Below are 18,872 nucleotides of genomic sequence, written 5' to 3'. Positions count from 1 at the left end.
TTAAAGCACTTTATGATGATAAAAGACTGTTACCAGTATTTTTACACTAACACTGGTTTAACGAACCGTCTCGTGCCGCTACAGTGTGACTTGTTTGATGAAACACTGACTGTAGCAGTGTGATGCTAACTTTAGCTGAGCAGCATAACTAGCACAACATGGCACGAGTTCCTCCTTCCTCCGGGTCAGTCGTAGTAGCTGACTGGCATCAATGTAAAGACAGCAAAGAATATTTCAGCAAAATTCTGCACAAGAAGAGACGCAAAAAATTCGGTATGACAAAAGTGACATTTTTGTTAAATCACAATGGATGTGCAACTGTGCTTATACAACAAAGTATCTAAGGATATTTGTTCTACAGTACATATTTTTAGACTAAGAAAACCTTCACATATTCTCATTTTATCATAAGTAACAAAACACTAATAAATCTGTGCAATACTATAACTACTTATATTTTAGTTATTGTGGATTTTATTTATTTTTCTTACTTACTTACTTATTTAAAATACTTTTGTTTTTTCTACTATGTACCTTGTTTGCACTATATCTATGCTGCTGTAATCCTGTAAATTTCCCCGCTGCGGGACTAATAAAGGATTATCTTATTTTATCTAAATGCCCATAAAGTAAACAGCAACACTGTTTTAGATATTTTTTAAAGACATGATGTTGGTTTTGTCATTATGGCCTATAGATGTAGGAAGAGTTGGTATCATCTGTAAACAATATATCAAGGCTAAACATATGTTTCATCATTTTTAACAGAACAATGTAAAGAAAATAATGTATAACAAGCCTTACTCAAAGTGTTTTAGTGTACTGTTTTACTGGACAATCAACATGAAATCAGATGACATAACAAAAAAGCCTAAGATTGTTGTGTGAGTGTTAATTGTTTTAAAGGATTTGTGATGTGTCTAATGACTCAGTTTTCAACTCTGGATAATCATTTCCAGATATCTAAGATTGACATAAAATAAGATAGACTTTAAGCTACTTCCACGCTGCCATGTACAATATTAACACCCTACTTTTAATCCCAAAGAGTTACACTGTGATCTTTGACCAGCACACCGTCTCGACACTGAAAGTAAAGCATCGGACATTAGCTTGTGATACAAGTACACAGCTGTAGGTCCATGTGGAGAGTATGAATTCCAAGCAGTACACAATATTAAATATTTAGACGGCCCTTTTAAAACTTGTTTTACAGGCCTCTTGGAGTCCCCGGTGATGCCCCCACATGTAGCTGTGGACACAGTTCACTATAAGATCTTCCTCTCTGGCAAGAGTGGAGTCGGGAAAACTTCTCTTGCTGCACGTCTTGCAGGCCTGAATATTCCTAACTTGCACTATGAAACCACAGGTAGGTCCAGAACCAATGTGAGTCCGTTGCTTTTAGAGTAGATTACACAATTAGCTTTTCAACTTAAAAGCTCATGAGATCAAACAAATATTCATTCCAATTTATCTGTTCTTCAAGGTATTGAAACGACGGTGGTGTATTGGCCGGTGAAGTTGAGAGAGAATGGTAGAGTGCTTTTCTTCCGTCTGCAGCTGTGGGACTGTGGAGAGAACACTTTGCGTAGATTTGACCATTTGCTTCCAGTATGTATAAAAGTGTTTTACCACAACATATTGTATTGAGTTATAACAGAAACCGAAAAAGCAATACACCCATATACTAGCTCAAAATAAATACCCTAACACCATCTCCCAAATGTTTTGTAAAATCACTGTTCCCTGTGTCTTCCAGGCCTGTAAGGAGCAGGTGGATTGCGTCCTTTTCCTATTCTCCTTCACTGACAGAACATCCTTTGACGATCTGTCAAATCAAATTACTAAATGGACCGGGACATCTGTGGGACGTGTTGTGAAAATGGTGGTTGGCACCAAGTATCCTCTTATGGTCTATTATAAAACTTGAATGTTGATTTTTATGTAGTAGTTTCAGTGATGGGCTACATTTATAACTACTATATCAATACAGAGATGAGCATTTGACCTCAATGTTTTCTTCAGATTTGACCTTTTCATGCACTGTGATGTGCCGGAGAGAGACGTGAGGGACTTCCAGGAGACGTGGAACTTACGAGTGCTGCGTGTGGGCGGGGAGGTCAGTGACGGGCTGGGTGACGTAGCGCCACTTCTCAACTGCCTGGCGGAGAATCTGTGGCATCAGGACTGTGTTACAGCTGGATCAGCCAGCCATCGTTCACAGCAGGAGACAGTGACTCTCCTTTAAGGGGACATATCGTGACTTCACTTTCTCAGTGCTTGTGCACATACATTTGGGTATCCGGAGTGCCTACCAACCTACAACACAACAAGGTTTCTTGGCTGCCTATATCAGACCAGCAATTCACCTAACCGTTCAGATTTCACTCCACTCCCAATGTCACATGCAGGCTAATTAGAATATACTGCTCTCCATCTAAGTATCTCCTGCCATGGATTAAGAAGTACTTTTTTCCCCAAAGGTGTGCTATATTTTTCTCGCAAGCCAATTACAGCAGGATGTTTTTTCAGGAGAGGGGTTTTAAGAAAATCTGAAAATTAGCATATGATGTCCCCTTTAATACTGAACATGATTTTTTTCAGTCAGTTGAGTTCAAGTCGACTGTAGGGTCCAGGTAAGGTCACATCTGGGTGACTGCCTTTGTGGGATTGCAACAGATTTTCCGGATTTGTCAGGATGAGGACTGAAGCTGCTGTTGAGATTAAATGGATTATCCTCTAATGCTGTAATCCCTGCTGTGTGTTTTAAAATACCCACCTTATGTTAGCAGGGTGTTCGATCAATATCATGATATGAGACCAGCTATTGTCTGGTACTATTGGTTAAACTAATGTGATAAAGCTAGAATGTGTAATCAGCTTGCTTTTCCATAAGGCCTTTTTACAGATTTCATGGATTCCTGTTAATGTCATTTAAAAAGCACCAGCACAGTCAAAACATCATTGCTGTGAGATTATGTATTAAATATTTTGTCAGTATTTCACATTGAGAAGATCAGGGCTGTTTTTGTCAAGGTCACTTGTTAATATCTTTTTTCAGTTGAGGCAATTTTTTTGTTGCATCAGGCTGATCTGACAAAGTCCGAAGTTTAAAAAAAGAATTAGGGCACATGGCTTAAAAGAGGTCATTTTAATACAAGTGAAAAAATATATTCCAATATTTCAAAAAAATCTTCCCCCAATATGTTGTGTGTGTTTATTGTGACAAATTCAGTGCATGTGGGAATCCCTATTGTGTTGCATTGTGCTCTAGAGTGCCATTATCAAAATTAATAAGTGCAGTAAAGTTTATATAAATCTTTCTATTATTAAACTGTATAAGTAATTTGCAAGTTAAAAACTACCTTAGATTGTTTTATATAAAATCAAAATTGCACAATCATATTTCCATCACTGTTTAGATGACAGCGCCTTCATCCACTCCTCTTTATCTGACCTGCAAAAAAACAGACAAGAATCCCAGATAAATGACTCGCTGCTTTAGGAGATGTATTAGTCACTAAAAATGTATCGAAATATAGAAGATGTCCACTTGTACCTTGTGTACGCAACAAGAATCATGGCAGTCGGTTGTCCGGTGTGACTCTGGGAGAGATGCAGCAGGAAGGAGTCTGGGGGTAAACCCAGGACCTCAGTCTTCAGATGCTCAACGTGCACATGTGAGGGGAATGCAGCATGATCCATAACTGTGAACCTCGGAGCCCTGACGTGAGAGAGGGGCAGTGCGGTTAAAAGGCAAACACAAATGTGAGGAAAATTCAGTGTATCACCAAATAAGAAATTAGGATTAGTGGTTTTAAAAAATGAAAAAAGGAATCATTAGTTAACTGCCCCGTTTTGCAATCTGTTGAAATACTTTTTCGAGGAGATGATCAAAAGGTCATTGAAGAGGTGGAGGTAGATGCTGTTCAATGACACTCTTGAGGTGTAAGTGGCCTCCACAGTCAGCTGTCTAATGGGACCCTGGTGCACCAGGAAACGCCCGCTTACAACCAGAGGGACTGACTGGATGGAGGAAGATGCAGTTAGTCAGAATGTGTAGCAGACTGTTATGTAACCTGCAGTTCACACTAAATTCCGTTAGAGGAAAAAAAAAAAAAACACTTGTCACCTTAACTTTGTCAAAGTCCAGCAGCATTTCCAGGCAAACCAGTTCCTCAATTCGTTTCATTTTTTGGACCCCCTTGTCACACTCTGTCACTATCTGGTCAGAGCAAACGATGGCCTTTTTGAATGATCAGAGTTTACTTTTAAAGTCATTTAAAACAGCAATTCAACTGCTCAACACCCTTCCAATAACAAGCTCATTCCCCTGTTCTTCTGTCTTAGCATAAATGTGCATCTTTGAACACCTGAATGTTAAACTGCATTACCTCATGGATCGCTTCAATTGCTTTTTCAAGATTTGAAATTGAGTCAGAGTCTGGTTCAGTCAGCTTCAGGATGCTCTGAAATGAAAGAAAAACCCAACAGAAGCGGTTAGTTGACTTATGTTACGCGTCATACGAGTTCAAAAGATGTATTTGGATGCATATGATTCAAATATCATCAGATGCCTACCTCAAGGATGAGTTTTATACGAGTAATTCTCTGAAAGGGAAGGACAAGGAATGACTTCAGGCTCTGTCTCTGACACACTGGGTCACTCTCAAGCTTCTTGATTGAACACAAAAAGTCTCTGTTCTGCTGCCTTGAAGAAAAGAAAAAGATACAATCGTATAGATCTAATGTAACGGTTGGTGTGGTGGAGTAGCATGTACCAGCTGCGGCATCAAGTACAGAGCAGAAACTTACAGCAGCTGGTTGACAAGAGTCTCTTGGTACATCATGTTAGTCACATAAGGCACATAGAGGCTGCGAAACTTGGAGCAGTGCTGCAGCACAACGTCTCCAACCTGAGATATTAACACACTCTCTCCCAGTCGTGTTTCCAGATCTATAAGAAACCTAGAGGAGACATGAAACCAAACCAGCTCAGCATACACACTAACAAAAAAACAGTTCAAACATACAAGAGGAGGTACAGGTATGAAGAGCTCTCACTTTTCACTGGCTGCCATCACGCGACGGATGTTGGAAAACAAAACGTGATGCTCCATTTGATTCAGTGTCTGTTTCAGTGCCTTCGATGAGTAGAAATGATTGACAGCAACTCCGAGGCTCCTGAGATAAGACGCTTCAGAGCCGATTAACTCAAACATGGACTTTAGAGGAGGAAAACGAGACAACAGGAATTAAGGATTTCTAGAGATGTTTCTATTAAACTTTAATTTGAGACTGATGATTTTGTTTGTTATTGTCAGCTAATCCCATGAAAAAAATCTGCACAACATTTAGACCCGTTTTATCTTTGAAAATAGTTCCCATGCAGCTGGTGACTATTTTACTAATGCATTAGCTGTTAATGAAGTTACTGAGCCTTTAAAAAGGAAGAGGAATGGATGCAGAGGCTGTGTGCACCGGATAGAGCCAAAAGGTAAGAAAGCATTAAGAGATGCACTTAAGTCTTCTCATGGGGTTTGTTGACAATAGGAATATACAAACGGCAAGCTCATCCTGCAATACACAAGTACAGCCTGTATACTGTTAAAGTAAATATTTGAAGGGTAACGTGCTAAATGTTATGCTACACTCTTAAGTTACATGCTAAATTTTAATATGCAAAAGTTGACATGCTAAAAATGTTAACACGGTAAGGGTTACATATCAAACGTCAGCTGTCAATATTCTCAATGTAAGCATATATAACGGCCACTATAACTGCTAAATGCTGTATGTACATCATTAGCATGGTTATCCAACTGAAAATGGGGAGGTTTAACCCTTATCTCCTGCCAAACTTAACACTTAAAATGCTGCTCAAAAAAGTTGTCCCCCCCCACGTCACAGTCCTCCAATCATTTGCTGGTGTGTAATGAGGATTACAGTGTCACAAGGCCAATCATTTTTCTACACTTCTGTCTTGTTCATTTTTACATAATCATATCTGCAATTGTAATGCCACTTGTTTTCAATTATACAACACCGCTCTAGAATGCAACATATACGGATTATAACGGAGTGTTAAACAGGAAATAAAGAGCTTTCCACACCTCCTGAAGGCGAATCTCTCTGTTTGTCAAGCTGCTGAGAAGACCAGATGCCTTCACCTCTTCTAGATCTTGCCAAAGGGTACATGGAGTCACCCTGACAGGGCGAGGTAGAGGTGAGGACGGAGTCGCTTCAGGAGGGTTTAACTGATGGGATGTGGGCTCAGAGCGGCATTTAGCAACGAGTTGGGACTGCAAACCCGGCAGACATTGGGGCGTTAGCAGTTCAGACACAAAACTCTTGCTCAGTCTGTGCAGATCATCTTTCATCGGCTGCAGAAAGTAGTCCTGATACAGTGGAACTGCAGAGCAAAGCAAGACATACAGACAAGTTACTTTACATTCCTCTAATTATAAAACTATTCAATGACTGACGAAGCACAAAGAAAAAGATTAACTTACAAAAATTAATGAACTTTGACTGGAATAATTCACTCAGTCCTTCCTCCTCACTTGGATCTGCTGCCCTGGATTTGTAAAGCAGGCCACATTTAATTAAAAGTATAAAAGATTGTAAAGGCTATAAAGATTTAAAGCCTCTCTTACCCTTCTGTACTTTTATCCTGATCATCTAATGGAGAAAAAGTTTGATTGTCCTCCTCAACTACTGAGAACAGCTTTGGCCCATGTGCACATTGCATTTCTTTCAAATCCAATGTGCGCATTAAAGCTACTGACCGGAGAGCTGAAGACATGTCTGTGGAAGAACTAAAAAAAAAAAGGTCAAAGATATTTAATCGTCATAATCCTACACACAAGGTTTACTGAGGTTTTCCAGAGGCACCATGTGGTCCTTACCTGCAGTCCTCCAGCTGGTTCGGGGAGTCACTGCTCTCACCAAGGCCTCCACTGTCCTGAGCGCTACTGGATTCCAGAGAAAACTCTAAAGAAAGCGCCTCTCTTGTCCACATGGTTTGTATTTGTGAAATCAAATGATTCACTGGATGACTATCTCCAAAGCAGGAGTATAGATTAGCGATAGTGCTGCTGCTCAAACAGTGGCTGTTTTCATCCGTGGCGTCAAATTGAGCCATAACGCTTCAGTCTGGAACTGTTCTCTCACACAAGGCTGCCACCAGGACTCTTTGTTTGAAATTCCTGAGCAAGTAGTAAATGTTGATGTGTTTATCTACTGAATGCTCCTTCATTTGCCCCAGAGCCACATCATCGTATGCAGTGGGAGCTTCACTAGCAGCAATCACATAAACTGGAACCAGGTGTGGCTTTTTTTTTCAAGCTTCTGGCAATCTGCTTTTCATTTGCTGGCTCTGTCCCAGATCAGTTCATACTAATTAAGGCTGAATGAAAGGTGACCTGCTGGTCTTCTAAGGTAGGAAATGTAATATGTTTTTTTTTTTAATGCTGTTGAATGAACAAAACAAGCAATTTGTCAACATCACCTTGGCCTTTGGGAAATTTAGGGAAAAACAGGATTGGCAACACCATTTTCCCACAATGCACTGCACAAAGGAAATTGAAGAGATTCAAATAAACTTTGCATGGTGGTTTGTGAGCTTTGTGGACGACTCAAAAACATCAAATTAACCATTAATCTGGAAAAATGCTTTGATTTGATGTTAAATTGGCAGTGACATTTGACCTGCATTGGTGTATTGTAGCATTCCCCGTTTGTTTTTTCTGTAGTATCAAACACTTGGTCTAGTTGGGTACATTGATTTTGTTGTTGCTGTGTATGTATAAAAATAATGTGACATAATTATTCAAGTGCAGCTCCAGTCAAACTGCATTTACTTACAGGAAGAACAAAATGAATTCACAGTGTACAAATACTAGTTCCATTTTATTTGCAATTTAAAATTTCATACAAGATAAAAGAAGATAATTCCATCGCCTGAACGTTGTTGGTATATGACTCAAATAAATCCATTAAAATCCTTGATATATGATGTATTGACATGGCAATATTATAACAGATTACAAAATGAAAATGGATGATTTTAAGGTATGAACACACTGTGATGATTTGTCACAAAATAAAAGGACTTTCTGAACAGGAGCTACAAACAGTTTTGTAACTACACATTACAAAACTTTCCAACTGTGGAAAAATAATACATACAGTACAAGATACCTTCCGTAATACACTTACTGAATTGAAAAAAAAATGCCATCTCTGATCAGACGTCAACAAACGCACTTGTGGCTCCATTGATATTTTGGTGTGATAACGGCCGCGGATAAAAGGTGGCTTCCACTTATCTGGACAAATTTTTTGTAAACTAAGCCCTTCTAAACTGTTGCACTTTTCACAAGTTGGCTTTTCATCATTGGGTTCTGATTTGTGAAGGGGCTACAAACATAAAAATCAACATGACGCTTTATTCATCAGCAAATAGCTTCAAATATCCATATTTGTGCTGAATGATCTATAGCTCACCAGTGTTTTTCTAGAGAGGAGTAACACTTTTTTTTTTTTTTTTTTTTTTTTAAATTGAAGCTCCACAACTTAGACAACAATATTTTTTTGACACATATTAAAGGTGAAATTATAACAATGTTCAATGGCTAAATATTCAATCATACATTGGGCATTTAATAATGTGTCAAAGTTGGACGACAAAACAAGAAAAAAAAACAATGTATCTACCATAACAAATCTCTAAAAACCAATGAAACAGGTGGCCACCCAAAACATCTGCATGCAAACACACCTCACATATCTGCAATATCCAGAAAAGTATTACCAGTTGTCCTTTTTGTTCTTGGATATTCTATTAAAAAAACCCAAGAGACAGCATTTCCCTGTGTTTACACGTGCTCCCTGCTAAGGAGGGACTGAGACATCGGGTTCCGTAACAAGGTATAAATAAGACAGATGCTGAATTTGGAGGCTGGGGACTCGTATGACTACTTAGGAGTCTTGGTGGGCACAGTGATACTGCGGGCTAGTAGTGCCAGCAGAGCAAGCTCCACAACCCCGTGGGCTTGTTCCAGCGCCTCTGCAGCCTCCCTGGCAGAAAACCCTGCTGCCTGGATTCTCTGGATGTGCTCAGCGGGAAAGTGTTCTGTAAAGGGATGCGGAGAAGGGAGAAGAGGGGCTGGAGATGTAAGCTGGGGAGCCTGAGCATGTGGAGGGGAAGGGGGGGAGGAGGCGCAAGAGACTTCCGCAGGTGAGCCCACTGCCATGGACAGGGGGCTGAGAAAAGTGTCCTCAGTTTGGAGGCCAGGAGTGTCCGGGGTGTTTGTGCCAGAGGCTCGTCCGTCTGCAACCCCTCTCCCCTGCTGTCCCTCAGGAGGTTCCCTGAACTCCAGGTCCTCTGCAAGATCAGGAGGAACCTCTGGCTCAGGCTCAAAACCGCTGATGTTATTTGCGTCGTCTTGCCCGCATCCATCTGCCTTCATCTCGACGGAGCCATCTGGACACTGCGGTGGTCCTCGTACCTCCACAGTTTCTGCTGTATCCCCGCCCAGATGCTCATCCTGGCCAGAGGGGTCAGGCACAAGACACTTAGATGGTCCCTCATCAGACACAGCAGCAGCATGGTCGGCTTTGGCATCGTTTGGTTCTGCACCGGCTGAAATGGCAGTAGAGGGGATCCCCTGGGTGTTTTCGGACGTTGGGGCGCATGGCTCGGGGGCCACTTCATCTGTTTCCTGTTTGAATGGATGCGATGGGGAGCAGGAGGTGCTGCGGTTTTGGGACTGAGCACGGTTGTTGGAAACCAGCAGCTCGTGAAGTTCCATCAGAGCGGCAGCCAACGACGGGATGCTATCGGAGCTGGAGCAGTGCTCTCCTTCAGGCTGGTCCCTCTCAGAGGCCATTACGCCCTGGGAGGCCGTGGGCGACTCCATTTCAACCGAGTCCATTTGGCTGACATCACTCAGACAGCCTTCTGTGGCATCAGCGGTGTGAGACTCAGTGGCCTCCTGCTCCATGGGTTGGATGGGGGAGAGTTCCTCAGGGTAGGGGAGCATGGGGCTGTTCATCACCTCATCCGATTCAGTATTCCCCTCTGTGTGGCCAGGCTGTACCTTAGTCCCCGGATTCTGGAATACTGTTGTCGTGTCTGCAGGAGGGGTACACGTACGGAGGACGTCTGTTGAGGGACTCGGTACAGGGGGAGCTCGGGAGTCCGTGTGGACAGGCAGAGGGTGAGGGGGAACCTGATGAGGTGCGAAACCAGCATCCTCTGCTGAGAGAGAAGGCTGAGGAAGCTCCTGGAGGCCGGGTTGGTCATGGCTCAGCCCCGGTGATGAGGCCTGCTCCGTGGCGGCCGGGTCAAACTGAGAGAGATCCAGGGTTTGGGGCTGGCCAGAGGAAGGGCTTTGGGGAGGGGAGGTGGATGAGGACATTTGGTCTAAGGTTCTGGGTAATGTAAATGGTGGGGGCTGCGGTGAGGTAGTTTGTCCATCTGCAGTGTCTATTGTAAGAGAAAATATAACTGGGAGTGAAACAGTGTGACGCATTACTTTGCATAATATGCATTTAAGGAAACAACCCATAACACAAATGTTGGAAACTCTTGTAGAACTCATGAATACCTGGTGTGTGCATTTACATAGTTTATGACTTGTTCTACTTTTTCCTATGTTTAACAGTTATATGTATTCAGAATAAATACATGAATGCTTAGAAACAAAAGTACAACATCAATTAAACAATCCAGCAGCAAAACAACAGCAAAATAAAAAGACATAAATAGCAATGGACTTAGCACTCGCAATGGACTTGTGATTTTGCAGTACCTGGTTGGTAGGTCTCTCTCCAGCTGTCTCCAAATGCATCAGTGCTGTCCTGCTCAGGGGTTAGGGCGCACACACACACCACACATCATGCAAAGGGACGGAGAAAGTTAGCGGTCACACACACAGAGCATGCACCAACCTATAAGCCTTTTCACACACAGATGTGAAAAGTGTCATCCCAAAACAACATGAGCCTGTATCCTAACAGAGAGGTCATAGAGTAATCACATAACCTGTCACTGAACCTCAGGAAACTCAATTGCGGTCACGTCAGAAGGACATTTGATCGAGTCCTTTAACCATGAAAGTCAAACCAAGACCAAAATTGAATAAATAAACAAACAACTGATTGATGCCTCTTCTCCAGTGGAGGACTGCCTCATTCCCCAAATATGGCAAAAAGTCACTGCAAATGAATTGCTACTTTATTGCTGCTTTTTGTTTGAATTCCATTTGCTATGTGCAGCCATTACCGGCATGACTGGCCAGTGGAAACAATAAGAAAGACTAAATGTATCAATGGCAATAGCACAAGTGTTAATGTAAGCCTCGAAAAGCATTAAAGGGAAACACTTGCATGAGTATGTTTTGACAGTCTCAAAAGTTACAACAAAGACCCCACTTTCTGGGTACAGTCAACCTCGGAGAGATGCTTTTATACCCAAGTTGGAGAGAAACTGCTCTGTCGCAGAATATGTAACTTTATATCCCCATATTGTTATATACCCTGACAGTGTGTGTTTAAAATGTTACTGAAAAAGTAACTGATCAAGAATGTCTGTTATGTGTTAATCCAGTAAAATAAATACCCGATAGACCACGAAACTTCACATGGATGCTAAAAATATCTAAAACATTGGCCAAAATTGACTTGTGCACTCAAGAGATATGGTGGGATATAAACTATAGCTACAAAGGCATACACTCAATGACTGCCCGGTCAACACATGGTATATTTTGTCATATTGCCCAAACACAGTGAGTTACAGTCAACCATCATTAGCATTTTGCGCTGCTAGTATTTGTGTCGGAGCAAGCAGTTTGACTAATAACTACACCCAAGTCTTAATGAGAAAACTCTTAATTATGTGACCGCCATCTAGTCATAATCATTAGAAAGCTTTCTCACATTGTGCAATCATTTTTAGTTATGGTTCAACCTCATACAGAAATCATTATATGAGAAAAGGTGATTTTCTTTCCTTTAAAAAAATGAAATGGAATTCTGTAGTGCTGCTTATAGCTTACTGTATACAGAAGTCCTGCTCACACAAAACACCACCTCCATTTCTACTGGCACTAGATGTCCGTTTCACTTTGTCTTTGACAGTAGCTTCATGTTCTCACACTCAGATCAATCTGCACCGTTGGCTCACGAAAAATCTGACAAAGTGTAACAGTCTATGCTGAACTTACTGCATAAGACACACTCAGCCTCAGTACTATTGATTAGCACTGATAGCTTATAATGGAGCCATCAGCACTATTGCTGCTTCAGTGTTTTCTCCAAAGTTCCTCTTGACATAGGCATTTAAAAACACAGTAAATGACGACAACATCACATCCACAAAGAGCAGCTAAAAACAAGGCGAAGGCATACAGAAGACTGTTCAGTGATATGTCTGCTAATGGATCATATAGAGATAAAGGTTGCTAATGAAGTGGAGGTTAACTAACCACCACATACAAATTGTTTCAAATCATAATAATAATAATAATAATAATAAGGGCCTTTCGCATAACCCACACCCACTCTACAAACATAAAACAAGCCAAAAACAAACCAAATCATGCGTTTCCCTTTAAGCCTAAGAAGCTTGCTTATATTTTACTGACAGACATCTCTGAATTTCCTGAACTCATTGTATTCTAGAGCATATATAATTTGCTGAGGTGATGACATGAAGTGATCATGTGACTGAAATTTCAGATGACTGCATAAATGGGGTTGAGAGTAAAAAGCTTTAAGTGGCGCATGCAAATGTTGTTCTAACTGAGCTGAAACCAGTCCAATGAAAAACAGCCGAAAGTGCAGAGATGAGTGACGCTTTCTTACCGCTTTCCTGTATTGACCTCTGAAGTGCCTCTGCCAGTTCTCTGTCTGCTAGCTCATCTGTACGGGCGTCTTCCCGCCCCTCTGCTCCGTAGGCCAGTCGGGCACACTCTGGCAGCTCTGACTCAGGCAGGAAGAGAGTCTCGGTGCCTGTGGTGCTTATTAGAAGAGTGTTCTTCTTCAGGTCGATCGAACACTACAAGAAATTCACGACAAATTATGCTCACAGATATTCTTCAACTTTCTTGTACATTCACTATACAGAGAACAGAAAATGGAAACCCTTAATATGGAATTAATTACAATACTGTACTGCACACTATGATCAGCTAAAATGGGGCTCACACCTGATGTCTCTTCAGCATATCCAGGCCAAGCAGCATGTCCATTGGCTGGTCCTCCAAGATGGAGAAAGAACAAGGAAGGAAGTCCCCCTCTATCTGGACCTGAGCTACATGAGTGCAAGAAACCACACAATTTAAATACATTACAGTCATTTATTTTTTTTTAAATAATAACACTTGAAATGTCATGCAGAGACTTAAATATTGAGGCAAAAGGAAAAGATCACTGGAAAATGATTCTGCCTACCCAGAGTCAGACAATCTCTGGCACATTTTATATCTCTGTGTGCAGTTTTAAAAAGATACATTAAATACTTACTTAATGCTTACTTTACTTCACTTGGTATATGATAAACTGTGTTGACAGTGTTTCGTTCTGAGCCTATTCATACCCACACACTGTACAAAATAATCAACACTTAAATTACCATCTGGAAGTACTTATTTGAACCCATAACTATGGATAAACGTTACCATTAAGTGGACTTAAAGACATCCAGTAATTGTGCTTAGTCAGGCTATCTAACCATACACATTTTCAAACTGCATGCAGAGTTTGTCTGACTGTTGGCAAGTAGGGAAAAACACAGCAAGAACTGAAATATCATACCTTTATGCTCAAAGAAAATACTTCAAGAGAACCCAACACTCACCCAAATGAACTCTGCCAATGATCTTCTGGGTGCCCACTCCCTTGGCAATTCCAGCCCAACGACGGTCCACCAGCCGCATGATGTTACAGCGCTCAGCACATGCTTGGCTCATGATGGTCATCTGGGCTCCTAAAAACAAGGAACGTTAGGGCTCTACAAAATGTTTATTTATAACCAAAAAAAAACAACCTGTGCAATGTAGATGGGAATACAATACTGTGTGAATTCAGATAGTACAAATAGTGTATCAATTAGTGTATCATATTTATGTTCCGATCAGATGGCTGAGTCATACTGGTCTTGTAAATATCACAAGGAGAATGAGATCACTGATACAAGCGGCCGGAATAGATTATCATTTACAGACCTCTATTATTTGAGTACAGTAAATGTAGATACTGATGCAATTAAACAAATATATTCGTTAGGCCACAAACTTAAATTACACCATATCATAGCACACCAACATTAAAGTATCTTTCTTGTTCATGGTCAGAAAATTGTAACTACTACAAATGGGATCAGGATATGATGGTCATTACCTGAGTCAACAAAAGCTTTCACAGGGTGCCCATTGACTTTGCAGTTAATGTAGAGCATAACCACCTGCCCAAAGCTTTCTGGGGCCTCCTCCATTGCAATGGTCATGTTTTCTTCCACATTGTGCTGCCTGGAATGTGCACAAATGGATGGATAAGACACTTGAAATTTAAAAAAGAATGATAATATGCTGCCTCACTGCCGTGAGTAAGCTGCTTTATCTTATGTTTGCTGCAAATAGAACAGTTAAATTCATGAAAATCTTAAATGACAATTATATTACAAATGATTACATATCAATGTCTGGTTAAGGAAGTAAAACGGGGCTGTACCATGCTGAAGACAAAGTTGTTGTGTATCAATATTCACTAGTATGCACCATACCTGATGTCCTCCTCAATCTTTGCTTGGGCATCCAAATCAAAAGGATCAGCAGTCAGAAGTCTGATCCTCTCTTGCTCTCTCTTGGCTCGATCCTGCTGTTGCTCCAGCAGCACTTTGGTGAAACGCTCTGAGAATAATTGACAGTTACAATAACTTGACTAATTCACATCTTCAGTAAAAGAACAGAAACAGAAACGGTGGCATGAAACATCACCAGCTCTTTTTTGTTTACCTAAGTCTCCGCTCAGCAGGGCCTCAGCAAGTGGCGGGTTTCGCTCTTTGAGGAGTGAAAGTTCATGCGGATTGGATAACAGCATCTGCTGGAGTAAGGCAGGGTCATCCAGCCCCTGAGGAGAGGAGCCACGAAAGGCCGTTGGCGTTGAAGGTTGTGCAGCATGCGGTGGCTGCTGTTGGGGCTGCGGCTGTGGCTGCGGCTGGGGAGTCTGTTGCTGTTGCGGCCTTATGGCACCACGTTGACTAGTTGAAGAAGAGGTGCCGGGGATTGTGATGGAACGAAAGTCAATATGGGGCAGACCTGAGGAGCACAAAGGAGAAATGGTGCGGGATTAGCATTTTGCATGTAGAACAACTCACCAAAAAGATAATGCATTAATCTTTTATATAGCGTTGCCTTGTGTTCCTAGATGAAGGACTCTGCTTTTTAAAATGAACCCCTTTCTCTGACCTGCACTTACTGTCCTCATTCTTATGATGCTGGTCTGCCGGTCGCTGACTAGAACAAGTGGCAGTAATACACGTTGAATAAATGTATTTGGATGAAGAAGCTTAAAGAAGCTTTAAGTGGCGCATGCAAATATTGTTCTAACTGAGCTGAAACCAGTCCAATGAAAATGTATATGTAATATAAATGTATTTGGATGTAAAACAACATCAAGAATAACAGCATTTTTGTTTTTGTCTTGCCTATTTCTGAATCTCAATTCAAATCTGTCTCAAAGTCAAGTTCCCACCCATCATCTGTCTTCTTGTGTAAAACATCAAAACCACCTTCATATTAAGTAATTGGAACCTTAATTTGATCTTTGGAACAGATGTAAATTTATAGCTTTCAAAATAATTCCAACAAACTTGTGTGTTACCTGGAAAGGCTGGTTGAGTTGGTGGTGGCCTCCTGTCAGCTTGCCTGAGAACCACCACATCTCCATCCTTTACTCCATAGGTCCCCAAGGCACGAGTAGGGTCTTTGAGGGGCTGTTCTACATATGTGATCTGTTTATGGAAAAATACAGAACTAATGTTAACATCATCATACAGATGATTTGCTTCTGTTGTATTTGATGTGGATATTAGATTAAAGTATCCACAACTGAATAAATTAAGCATACTTAACACAGATAAGATATTTCATTAGATCAAATTGTACAGTTGTTACAAAATGCTGTAGACATATGGTCGCACTTGTTTTTGCAAAATCTACTTTTCAGTAAGTAAATCAGACAGCACTATTTATGTTAGTGCTATAGTTTCAATGGCTAGCCAATGCAATAGACTGCATGACAAAAAACTTGTTTCAGATGAAGTCATCCACCTCACTTTCTTTTTCCCGCTTGCCCACGAACATATTTCACAACAGACCAAGTTGTTTTAAGGATACGAGGCATCTTTGAAGCCTAATAATGGCATGCATTGTACAGTCTGTACATCCACATAAATTAGAAAGTGAAATTAGATGACGTTTGGGATTTTGCTTGAAAATTGACTCAAACAATTAACCAAATTATCAATATGTTATCGATTCATTTTCTGGGGACTGACCTGACCAATCATATATCCTACATGTTATTTGGCCTCAATCCAAAATAAATCCCTGCTCTAAAGCTTAATAACGTTACATCTGATGGCTCCATTTCCCCAAATAAAACTTAAAAACTCCAACATTATTAATGTTAAAATGATTTTACTCACACACCCCCCCACCACCACCACCCATCACCCATCAATGTTCAACCCTGTGGACTCTGTTGGAGGCAATACGTCATCATTTCATGTCAAGATAACTTCATTCACAAATCCTGAGTTAACTCTAGAACACCGTTAACGTAACAATGACGTCACTGGGGACACGGGTCAGCACACTCATCTGCCGGCTGATAAACAGAAGTTTCGCAAGAACCCCGTCCAAGCAAAAGTCCGATTCATGCTAGCAAGTCAGCTAGCTAGCTGTTAGCCACGTTAGCTCTCTGGCTACGGCTAGCCCGGGTCGTACCTGGATTTCCCCAGCTGGGATTCCTGATTCCAGTTCACAAAGTGCTATAAAGTCTCTCAGCTCCAGCTCCGGGGACACATCGAGGGCGAAGGTGGTTTCTGGGCGATCCCTCGGCGCGCAGAAAACGGTGACCAGCATCGCTTTTTTGGGTCAGGATCACTAGACAAACCCGCTGCAACAGACTGCGGTTAGTGTAGCTCCTTGTTTCACAGGGGGGAGAGAAAAAACACATTTATTTATATTTTCACAGTTTCAATACGTGTTTCAATACATAACGCATCAAAAGGGAAAGTGATGGTACACCGAAAGACAGTGACTGCTTTGCACTTACTGGTTAAACGCCTGGCGTGTCAGTTTCTCTTTTAACAACTAAACAACATAAGTATTGCTCAGTTGTGCCGCATTTCAACCAGCTCATTTTACGGCATGTCGCAAAACGTCGTGAGTAGTTTCTTCTTCTAATCTCAAAAACACTGCAAACCAGAGTGCTATTACCACCACCTAACGGATCCTTGGAAATTACACACATTCAACACTAGGTTTAGTGTCATTTGGAATTATTATTAGAAATTCCGCAATTTCATATATATATATATATATATATCTTCAAACTTTTGACTGGTACTGTATATATATATATAATCTTCAAACTTTTGACTGGTACTATATATATATATACAGTACCAGTCAAAAGTTTGAAGAATCTAAAATATAAAACATTCTGGTTTGTTGAGCATTTGTTTGTTTACCACATAATTCCATATGTGTTCCTTCATAGTTTGGATGTCTTCAATATTAATCTACAATGTAGAAAAAAAAAATACCATTGAATGAGAAGGTGTGACCAAACTTTTGACTGGTACTGTATATATTATATATAACCTATATGCATACAGACTTTAATCAGTCAATGGTCACAATTTTGAGGAGCCTTAAAGCAAATAAATGATATTGCATTCAGAGGTCTGAAGTCACTATGGCACTTTGTTCGCTCAACTGCAGGGCAAAAGGAAGGTCTTCACACTGTAAGCTCCAAATAGATAGTTTGTTTCTCTTTTTTCTTTTCAATATATTTTCATATTCTATATACACCTATAGGTGTTTTGCTTGCCTGTTTCCAATATGGGGTTATTTGCAATCAAAAACAGAGTGTAAAAAGGTCCTGCCCAGGAGATTAGGCTCAACAGCAAACAAACTTTTGGATTCACAAACAAAACGTTTGGGTTCACATTAGTCCATTTTCAATCACAAAATCCTTTCGCTTGCAATAAAATATTTTTTGATTAAGGTGTAGATAGTTTACTCTCAAATCATTTCTGTTTTTCGCACAATAACTACACATAGAAAACCAAACCTGAACTAAAACTCTTTTACTGTCTTTCTTTTTTTTAGCTGTACATGGTATCTATATTTTATTCACCACACTGAAACAGCAAATGTTTAGTTTTCATTTCTGTGTTACTTCAACATGGGTGCAGTCCCATTATCTACAGAGATAGTTTTCTGTGCATCGATAATGAGGATGACAGTGGAAACTCGATTTGACTGTCTACCTGTTGAACTGGGGAAATGAGGAGAAAACTGTGCGTAAAAGTTGCCCCAGTTCAAATCCAAAGAGTGTCATGATACATGATCACTGATACAGTACGAGGCATGTCACATTCTTAACTTAAGTATTTGTAGCTGGGTTGTCCAAACTGTACGAGCGGGAAGCCAGGAAACTTGCTAAGTTATGACACTACAAGAACAATATTGAAAGTTTTACTTCCCTGACATGCTATTAAGCCGGTCTTGGAGTTTGTTGGTTTTGACGCTGTCTCAGGAGCAACATTTCTTTTAGGGAGATTCTGTACT

At 40.7% G+C, this 18,872-nt stretch overlaps 3 protein-coding genes across 5 annotated transcripts; 1 reads left to right on the top strand and 2 right to left on the bottom strand.

Annotated features, from left to right (window-relative positions):
• On the top strand, positions 1–3,063 carry cplane2 (ciliogenesis and planar polarity effector 2). Its single transcript, XM_054617175.1, has 5 exons — positions 1–273; positions 1,217–1,369; positions 1,487–1,611; positions 1,760–1,899; positions 2,026–3,063. Exons 1-5 carry the CDS (start codon positions 159–161, stop codon positions 2,246–2,248), a joined length of 756 nt encoding a protein of 251 aa, XP_054473150.1. The 5' UTR covers positions 1–158; the 3' UTR covers positions 2,249–3,063.
• Positions 3,064–3,179: 116 nt separating this feature from the next.
• On the bottom strand, positions 3,180–7,546 carry si:ch73-15b2.5 (rho guanine nucleotide exchange factor 19). Of its 2 annotated transcripts, none has more exons than XM_054617173.1 (12): positions 6,909–7,546; positions 6,657–6,818; positions 6,513–6,577; positions 6,114–6,412; positions 5,065–5,225; positions 4,816–4,968; positions 4,582–4,711; positions 4,395–4,469; positions 4,133–4,246; positions 3,878–4,026; positions 3,560–3,724; positions 3,180–3,457 (listed from the first exon to the last, which is right to left on the bottom strand). In XM_054617173.1, the coding sequence occupies exons 1-12, from the start codon at positions 7,142–7,144 to the stop codon at positions 3,412–3,414; spliced, it is 1,755 nt and encodes a 584-aa protein (XP_054473148.1). In that variant the 5' UTR covers positions 7,145–7,546; the 3' UTR covers positions 3,180–3,411. The 2 variants fall into 2 exon arrangements, with proteins under 2 accessions (XP_054473148.1, XP_054473149.1); XM_054617174.1 differs by having other exon boundaries at positions 4,133–4,225; positions 6,909–7,544.
• Positions 7,547–10,441: 2,895 nt separating this feature from the next.
• Positions 10,442–17,459, bottom strand: ddi2 (DNA-damage inducible protein 2). Of its 2 annotated transcripts, none has more exons than XM_054617647.1 (11): positions 17,350–17,459; positions 17,019–17,218; positions 15,892–16,021; positions 15,024–15,326; positions 14,792–14,918; positions 14,410–14,537; positions 13,868–13,996; positions 13,218–13,321; positions 12,874–13,066; positions 10,818–10,866; positions 10,442–10,492 (listed from the first exon to the last, which is right to left on the bottom strand). In XM_054617647.1, exons 2-10 carry the CDS (start codon positions 17,154–17,156, stop codon positions 10,856–10,858), a joined length of 1,263 nt encoding a protein of 420 aa, XP_054473622.1. In that variant the 5' UTR covers positions 17,157–17,218; positions 17,350–17,459; the 3' UTR covers positions 10,442–10,492; positions 10,818–10,855. The 2 variants fall into 2 exon arrangements, with proteins under 2 accessions (XP_054473622.1, XP_054473623.1); XM_054617648.1 differs by having other exon boundaries at positions 17,019–17,190.
• Positions 17,460–18,872: the final 1,413 nt, after the last annotated feature.

The sequence above is a fragment of the Anoplopoma fimbria genome, chromosome 17, assembly GCF_027596085.1.
Source record: "Anoplopoma fimbria isolate UVic2021 breed Golden Eagle Sablefish chromosome 17, Afim_UVic_2022, whole genome shotgun sequence".
NCBI classification, from domain to species: domain Eukaryota; kingdom Metazoa; phylum Chordata; class Actinopteri; order Perciformes; family Anoplopomatidae; genus Anoplopoma; species Anoplopoma fimbria.
The sequence above is the reverse complement of the archived record's forward strand: the minus strand, read 5'-3'. Positions and strand labels throughout refer to the sequence as shown.